At 26.6% G+C, this 9,645-nt stretch overlaps 1 protein-coding gene and 1 long non-coding RNA gene across 2 annotated transcripts; one reads left to right on the plus strand and one right to left on the minus strand.

The window, feature by feature from the left end:
• Positions 1–648: 648 nt before the first annotated feature.
• On the minus strand, positions 649–1,911 carry LOC131614101 (uncharacterized). The gene is made up of 3 exons (XM_058885730.1): positions 1,593–1,911; positions 1,418–1,508; positions 649–1,336 (listed from the first exon to the last, which is right to left on the minus strand). The coding sequence occupies exons 1-3, from the start codon at positions 1,909–1,911 to the stop codon at positions 649–651; spliced, it is 1,098 nt and encodes a 365-aa protein (XP_058741713.1).
• A 6,652-nt stretch (positions 1,912–8,563) lies between these two features.
• On the plus strand, positions 8,564–8,993 carry LOC131611852 (uncharacterized). The gene is made up of 2 exons (XR_009287201.1): positions 8,564–8,755; positions 8,852–8,993. It is a non-coding gene; the product is annotated as an uncharacterized LOC131611852 (long non-coding RNA).
• Positions 8,994–9,645: the final 652 nt, after the last annotated feature.

Consider the following 9,645-nt stretch of genomic DNA (forward strand, 5'->3'; position numbering starts at 1 on the left):
ATATATATATATATATATATATATATATATATATATATATATATATATATATATATATATATATATATATAGGACGTATCAAATGAGAACTTTGGTTATTATAAGAATGAGAATTTTTAAATAATAACCGTACGATTTAAAATCAATGGTCAGATATGCATTTATGTGATATGTATTTAAATCAGAATCTATATATTAATTATTGTCTTTTAAAATTTGAGTGAAATCTGAGGCATTGATTTTAAATCGTACGGTTATTATTAAAAGTTCACAGTTCTCATAATAACCAAAGTTCTCATTTGATACGTCCCCTATATATATATATATATATATATATATATATATATATATATATATATATATATATATATTGTGTTGCAGCGAAAAATTGACATCTTGAGGATACATTTCATATATAAAAATTAACATCTTGAAATGCAGCTTCAGGGAACAATATCTACCAAATTGGTGTTGCATATAGTCTCCCGGATAGTGTTGTAAATAAATTATTAATTATGTTTTCACCTCAGAGATGTCTTTATATATCTAACTAATTATTTTTGTCATTCATAATTTTTTTTAAGCAAATAAGGAAGATATCATAAATCAAAAAAGAGATTACAAAGGAACACAAGAGGGGGACCAAGCCTAAACCCCAAAGTGACAAAGCCTAATTCTAGGTGTATCCGACTTGTCTAACAAGTAATCTATAGAGATATCTTCATGAACAAATGTAAATAATCTTAAAGACTTGCATTTTAAGCCAACATAAGCCAAGGAATCAGCACAAAAATTGGCTTCTCTATATATGTGTGTTACCAAGAAATCAATGTTGATCGAATAATTCCAACACACTAGCCAACGAGAACAAAGTTTCCAAGGCACCAAAGCACGATTTCTAAAAGCATTAACCACATACAAGAAATCTGTTTCCAACCAAAGTTTGTTAATGTTTCTTCTTTTAGCTTCCTCAAGAGCCAATATAGGTGCAAAAAGCTCCGCAAATTCAGGAGACTCATTGCCTAAAAAATCACAAAAACTAACAACATGATTAGCATTATGGTCACGAAACAGTCCTCCACACGCAGCCAGTCTAGGATTGCCCAACACCACTCCATCAATATTGCATTTCATCCATCCTACAATAGGAGGAGACCAAAGAACTTCCAAAGTAGCAGTTTGAGCCTTAGGTTTAATTTGGATTCCAAACTTCTTGAGCAGAGAAAAACTTGTCATGGAAGAGTTAGAGACCCGGTTTGAATTGTTGCCAACCAGCTTTGCATGAGCAGCAACAATGGTCACTGAAGATTTCCAGCAGGGAACTATGTTTTCAAACCTGTGTTTATTTCTGACAGACCAAATTTAATGGACAATGCAAGCTATGCAAGCATGAATCACAACCCGAGATTAAGGAGACCAATGCTGGTCTAAAACTCTCCAGCAGTCTTCTATACTATTAATCACCAAATTCATTTGAAGATGATTTGCAAACCACCTCCAAATATGGCCTACAAAAATGCATTCAAAGAATAGATGCAGAGTTGATTCACTACAAGAATTGCATAGACTGCATAAAGATGGGAAAGAGAAACCTCTAGCTCTAAGATTTTCATCAGTTTGTAATTTGTTATGAATCAATCTCCACACAATCATAGAATGAGCAGGTGGAGTATCTAGGTCCCAAACACATGAATTCCAGAAAGCAATGGGCCTAGGCTTGGCAATGGTGATGTAGACTTCTCTTAAGGTGAGGAGACCATCCTTAGTACTTTTCCAAATGTAAAGATCTTCTATGTCTTCATCAGGGAGAGACACTCCTTCAATCAACTTCAATAGATTGGGAAAAGAAAGCTGAATGTTTTTCTTTAAAGACCAAGAATTATTGCTCCACCAATCACTAACCTTTGTCATACATAATTAACGTGTACTCTTTTGAGATTTCCCTTTATATACTACGAAAGGCTAAAAGACAAATAAACAAAATATATAAAATATATAAAATATAAGATGAATTTTAAAAAAATATATAATGAACCTTTGATGAACTTCAATATTTTAATATGAGACCATTACTAAAAATGCATGATCCATTGAGTTAGTTAAAAACGTAAATACAATACAACATCTTAATTATAAATTAGGCAAGTAGTCGTGCTTGTGTACAGGTTTCTTGTCAATGTCAACATTCTTGTTATTTTAAGAGTGTGACAATACACAATTAAGGATAAAATATGTTTGTCCTCTCATAAATATATAAAATTTATTTTTAGTTTGAAGTTTATTTCAAATATTTGAGATTCCAATGTTTTCTATTCACACTTTTGCTTTTTTCAATTAATAGAAGCTGACGAGACATGCCACAAAGGATCTTTTTTATGACAAGGCATATTCGCATAAATGCCAATGTGGCAAGAATGTCAAAATGCCATGTCATGTGAGTAAGATCGACATCATATATGAACCTTGAAATAATAACAAATTTGTCGCTAATGCCGCAGCTAATCCGTAGCAAATTCAATCTCCAAAAAGTCAACCACAAAATTCATCAATTTTTTCATTCTTTTATAATTTTTTTCACAAACGTTTGTCACTTTATAAGAAAATCTATCATAAAAATTGGAGTATTTTTTATTTGGCATGAATTAAATATAAATTTTTATACGTCAATTTTTCATGAAACACAAACAGAGCAAACTTTGTCCTATGATTGAATTTTCAATTAACATTTTGCTGAGACTTTCCTCATAATACATAGAAAGAATTTGAAAAGCTTAATCATTTTGGAAAAGTATTAATTTACTTTGATTTTTAAAGTGAAATTACATAAATGTGTTTTTTTTTTTAAGATACAGAAATAACATTTACATGGACCTATACATCACCTTTTTATCTATATTGTTGCAAGGATTTCTATGACAAAAAATACAAAGGAATCACAAAAAATACAAAGGAATCACAAAGTTTCATAACACTCTGGAGTTACCTCAATCTATTATGATTTTTCAAGTATCAAGTGTTTAAGAGGCGAAAACAACATAAACGTAGACTTACACATCACATTTTTATCTAAAGTTATGTAGTATTCTCTAAATATCTTAATTTATTTTAATAATTTCCTATTGAAAAAAAATACACCTATATGTATTTCGGTTTAAGAAATAAATTAAATTAAGACTTGTGTGAAATTGTACGGAACTTTGCAAATCATTTTTATGCGTTATGTGAGAAGTCTCTGCAAAATATTACCTTAAAATTCATTCATAAGCAAGGGTTTGTAATGTTTCCATTTAATGGAAAACCGGCTTTTAAAAATCTCATATTTAATTCATTTTAAATAAAAAAAATTCTAACTATTATGATAGATATGGTTAGAAAGTGAAAAACATGCATGTAAAAAACATGAAAGGATGAATAAAAATGGAAGAATTGTGTTTGAATTTTTGGAGATTAAATTTGTTACGGATTAGCTACAAGTAAATTTGATACCATTTATTTATTTTTATAGTAAACAAACTCTTTCATTAGATGAAAAAAAAAAAGTCCAAATATAGACATAGATATTGTGTTTAGGACATTCCTCATTCACAATTTAACATCAACAATAATAATTAAGCCAAATGAGCTATGGACATCAAAAACCTTAGAGAAATTTAAAACCAATAAGAAGGTATCAATCCAAATCCTTAAACCAAGCAACCAAACAACATTCTTCCACAAGAGCCAGGAGAGTTTTAGAACCACAATCTTTAAGTCTATCCAGTTACGGATCATTTATTTAATTTTATATTCGATTATACAGATTCAATTAAACTCACATTTTGTAGAGGAATCCAATGATACCATTTATGATTTCAAATAAGAGGTTGATCATAGCCGCATGTCATGTCAATATCATTGCAACACTAACATTACAACATATGTGTCCAGTTAACAAAAATCTTCACTGTACGTGCCACTTTAACTTCTCTTAAGAGGAGGCGGGATCAAGAATAAGAATAACAAATATTAGGAGGACGAAATTTTGAAGGATTAAAAATAAACTTTAATAATCTTAAAATTAATAAAATACTTAATTATAAACAAATAGTATTAAGTTTAATTAACACAGTTGAAAAGAAATAACAAAAAATAGTTGAAGATGTATTTTTCGTTGAATAGCTTAACATTTATATAATACTTAAATAAAATAATCACAATCATCATGATTTAATTTTAAATATGTATACTAAATTATGTCGATTGGACTTTTTCAAATTTGAAGCGAAATTGATTTAATAGGGACCAGTTTGTAATTTTTAAAAATTTAAAGGATCAAATTGTAAATTTTAAAAATTATTAAGTACTAATTTGTAAAAAAAAAATAATTTTTGGGGTCAATTTTAAAATTTTAGAAAATATGAGGACTAATTTGCAAAATTTTAAGAAATAATAATAACAAATACATTCTATAGAGTATGAGAGGAATTTCAAATTTTTTGATTTTTGATGTCATTTTAAAATGATTAAATTTAACTTAGGTGATTTACTCCATAAATTTTCATCATTTTAACAATTCTTCATTATTTTATTCAAACAATAAATTTTGTGCAAATCATTTTAAATTTCCTCAAAACATTATATTACTTCATTAAAATATTTCATCCATACATGCTATAAAATTATTATGGGACATATTGTCTTTTAAGTCTATATTGAAAACTTAACATTAATGAAAATCTAATAAATGACTTCTTGTTATTACTAAAAGCTAAAAACTATCGCATTCAAGTTAAACAAGTCATGATACTTTTACTTATAAAACTATCTCAAAAAATTATATTTATTACATTCAAGTGAAGAAAAATATGTTGTAAATTTTAATTATATTTCAAAAGTTTTAAATAAGTTTATTTTTAGTTTTTAAAGTGATAAATATTTTAAAGAAAATTATTATTATTATTTAATTTATTTATAATTTATGACAATATTTAATTTGGTTCATAAATATTTTGACTTGACTTAGTCAAAGTCATTAAACATATTTCTCTCTCTTTCTTACATAAAGGACTCTCTTACTTTTGGATTATATATAAAAATATGAACAAATAACATGGATTGGATATATTTTTCTTTTCTTCTGGTCACATCTTCCTGCTATCTTTAAGATTACTTCTTGTTGTTCTGATGCCTCATATTCATATTAAGAATATGAGAAGAACCTGTTGAATCCTGGGGGATTTGCGCTTATGAGGCGGATAAATCCTTAAGGACAGTGTGCTTACACGCCTCAGGTTTATTTAACTGTTTATTATTTTGTAGGTTTAATACAAGAAAAGAGGATTGGAATATGTAGGTGACCAAATTCAACAACAATCTTAAGGATTTATTCTCAAGGTTGATGCTGTTAAATCTTCAGGTTCTATACTTTCAAACTCATGTTATATATTTTTTTAATGATGGCTAAAAGAGGCTTATGATTTTAAATATTTTAATGTTATTTATCAGTAATAATATTATGTGAAAATAATTTTGTTCATGTTCCAAAATTATACATTTTTATATTTTGTTCTTGCATACTTTTCTAAACATATTATAGGCATAATATTTTGTTCAGCGTAATCAAATTTTATTTTTTAGAAATAAAATAAAAATGAAATATGACTACCCTTAAATTTGGTTTGTTTGATAAATCTATTATATGATTTTTTTTTTTTGTAAAGTATTATATGATACTTTTGTTATTGAGAAAATACAATACGGAAATATTGTTAAGAGTTGATCAAAAGGAAAAGTGGTATTATTATGAATTACTTGTTTAATTTTATTTGGATGGTACCATTACCAAATATCAACATAATTATTTTTTAAAATATTGATTATATATCATAATTATATAGTCTTAATTATTAAATTAGTATTATGTTATTAAAATAAACGTTTCTTTTTACATGGTATAAAAGTAACTTAAAAACGGACCTTATAAATGTTATTATACGGTCATTAAATATATTAATACAAATTGATTATGTTTTTAAATTAAATGCCTTTCACAATTGCTGATTAATTGTAATTTTTGTGCTTAATTGAAATTGAAATTTGTTATCAAATAAAATAAATATTTATAATGATAAATATTTATTAGATTATTATGTGACCTTGAAAGTTAATATATTGTTGAATTTTTTATTTTGTCACAATTATTTAGTTGAATATAAATATGCAGTATATTCTACTAATAATTAGATAAAAAAATTTTAATTGTTATGCATTTAATTTACTTTTATAAGAATATTAATATTGAGAATATTTTTATAAAAATATGTTGTGAATATATATACCATTTTTATTAAAATTGTGTTGTAGTTGGACATTTTGGTTATTGTTTCAAAAGTTGCATCTATAAAATTTTGGACACGTTTCTATTTTGATTGAGTGGATATGAAGTACCTATTTATATGAAGTTTTTGTGCTAGGCTTATTTATGAAGAATTATTTGTGATATTGAAAATAATTTAGATGCTAATGACGATACATTTACTCAATTGATGTATTTTAGTGGTTTTGAATTTAGTATTTAATTCTTATTGATATTAGTTAAATATTTAATTAATATTATTTAATTTAAATACTTAATTGAGTTAAAAGTGTAGAATTGAGATATATTTTATTATGGCTCAAGTTTTTATGAGTATAAAATATATGTACTTTTGATTTTGTCAAAATATATTTTATTGTGGGGTATATAATATTAGGAGACTTTTTATTTGACATCTGGATGCATGTATGAATAAAGCAATGAATAAAAAAATTGAGATATTTTATTTTATTATCAAATATTATTTGATTATTTTATTGATTTATTAAATCATTTTTGAATATATGATATGAATGAGAAAAATAAATGAAACAGAAACCTGATTATTATTATTGATATATTTTTTTAAGTTTATAAGATATAATAACTAGAGAAACTTGAAATAATATTGTTCTTAATATGGGGAAAAATCCGTATTATTGAAAAATTATTTATTATTTATTGAGTAGTGTGAAAAATAATGGTATGGTGACTTTTAATCATATGATATATGGTATATTTTTTGAGTGATAATTTTAATATTTCTTATAGTGTGGATGATCCAATGTGTTACAATAATACATTGATGTAAATATATGATTCAAATGAGAATAAAATCAATGTGAAACAATTTTTCATTGTGGGGGTGTTGTTACTTGAAAAAAAAAATTCAAGCACACCTTTATAATAATATCTTAAATGTGTTTATATTTATTTTATTGAGAAATAATGATGTCGCTTATAAGTCATATAAGCAGACCTGTATACATTTAATTATGGAGATCAAGTTTAATATTAAAACTTGAGTAATATTTGAGATTTATTGACTTAGAGACGTCTTAGTCAATATTTTTAGGAAGAAAAAGTGTGGCTTCCTCATTTGAATATAAAGTAGCTACTAAACGATGAGATAATATCGTCAATTTATTTGAAGTTAGATCAAAATGATTTCAGTTGATCCTCTAACAAAATCCCTAGGAAGAAATTAATTTGTGACACATCGAGGGGAATTGGACTTAGCCAATTGAAATTAATAAGTGATGGAAACCCAACCTTTGTGATTGGAGATCCCATGAAAAAGGTTCATATGGGTAAGAACAAGTCACTTGTTAGTTCTGCTAGCACCAAAAATTATTTGATTAATTTTTGCTTGTGTCCTTTTCCTATGGTGTAGATGAGAAAGTGCTAGACACTGCATTACTGAGAGGATAAGCTTGCGTAGCTTTTAATGAATTTCATATCCTAATCGGAGGTGTATGATTTGCAGCATACACTTGATGAAATCACCTATATGAGTGTCGAGTGGGGCCGCTTGTATGAGATCTTGGCAAAATTTCTAGAGCACTCATGAAATAACCAGGCACGCGCACGGCCTATTAGCGCACCACAGCGACAACAACAAGAATTGTGGGGGTGTGATGTGAGTGATAGACCTCTAACATACGTTAAGTGATGTTGGTTCATATAGCTTGCTACACCAATCTCACTGTATGTTAAGTACTATCATTCTAGGACTAGTTCATATAGCTTGCTACACTAGTTTGATGCATGACATTCATGATGTGAATCCAGAAAAATTTATTTATTCTACTTTTAAACTTTTGAAATATGTGGGGGATTGTTGTAAATTTTAATTATATTTCAAAAGTTTTAAATAAGTTTATTTTTAGTTTTTAAAGTGATAAATATTTTAAAGAAAATTATTATTATTATTTAATTTATTTATAATTTATGACAATATTTAATTTGGTTAATAAATATTTTGACTTGACTTAGTCAAAGTCATTAAACATATTTCTCTCTCTTTCTTACATAAAGGACTCTCTTACTTTTGGATTATATATAAAAATATGAACAAATAACATGGATTGGATATATTTTTCTTTTCTTCTGGTCACATCTTCCTGCTATCTTTAAGATTACTTCTTGTTGTTCTGATGCCTCATATTCATATTAAGAATATGAGAAGAACCTGTTGAATCCTGGGGGATTTGCGCTTATGAGGCGGATAAATCCTTAAGGACAGTGTGCTTACACGCCTCAGGTTTATTTAACTGTTTATTATTTTGTAGGTTTAATACAAGAAAAGAGGATTGGAATATGTAGGTGACCAAATTCAACAACAAAATATGACTAAAAATCACATGCTTGTTTATGCTTTGATCATCTTTCTTTCTCTATTTCTTGTTCTAATCAATGCTGGTAAGAATATTTTTACACTAGATTAAAGTTTATCTTATACAAAATATTATATCACACTTTAGTAACATTCTTTTCGTCTTATTTGACAATATGAAGCTATTCCATGTGTTACGCATGATGATTGTCCAAAGGAACTTCTCTCTCAATATTATAAGTGCATAAATAAAATTTGTGTGCTCATTAGATGATGTAACAGAGCTCACATGATGTCTGCTAATAAATAATGTTTCCTTTGTCACTGTTTAAAAGTTAGTAAATAATGTTTATCGAGAATTACCATATTAGTTAGTTAAGATTCTCCACAATTATTTAAAGAAGTGGAGATATATGTTATTATTTTATTAGTGTATAAAGATTATGCATGTATACATTTTATAAATGGGGATATTACTTGGAAACTTTTGTTGTAGAAACTTGGTCACAAACCAAAGCAACTTGATGAAATATTACTGTAAGAGCAGTGCCCTTAAAGATTTATTGGCCTTATATGCATAAATTTCTTAGCATTCAACACGCTCTTTTTTATATGAATTCGAGGTAACAAAAGAATAGTAAATAATCTTTACAATATTCCAAAGATGTTAACAAAAATATATCTAACAGAAAAAGAAAAAAAAAACAAGTGAAATTCATATTAGGTTGTTTTCGTTTATGGATGGTAATTTGACCCATTTCTAATGAGTATTTGTTAAAATTACTCCAAAAAAATCCACAAAATAAATATGTGTATGAGTACAAGTAATTATCCACAAAAATAAATTGGTATGAACGAGGATACACGTATCTTAGTATTCACTTCATTCCATATCCGCAATTCATATATATATATATATATATATATATATATATATATATATATATATATATATATATATATATATATATATATA

Source organism: Vicia villosa, linkage group LG6 (genome assembly GCF_029867415.1).
Source record: "Vicia villosa cultivar HV-30 ecotype Madison, WI linkage group LG6, Vvil1.0, whole genome shotgun sequence".
NCBI lineage: Eukaryota > Viridiplantae > Streptophyta > Magnoliopsida > Fabales > Fabaceae > Vicia > Vicia villosa.

Excerpts from the sequence above, each read along its gene's own strand:
- LOC131614101 (XM_058885730.1), bottom strand. The coding sequence starts at position 1,911 with ATGACAAAGGTTAGTGATTGGTGGAGCAATAATTCTTGGTCTTTAAAG. Across the intron at positions 1,509-1,592 it reads TGAAAATCTTAGAGCTAGAG|GCCATATTTGGAGGTGGTTT; the intron begins GTTTCTCTTTCC and ends GCATTTTTGTAG. Across the intron at positions 1,337-1,417 it reads AGAGTTTTAGACCAGCATTG|GTTTGAAAACATAGTTCCCT; the intron begins GTCTCCTTAATC and ends AAATAAACACAG.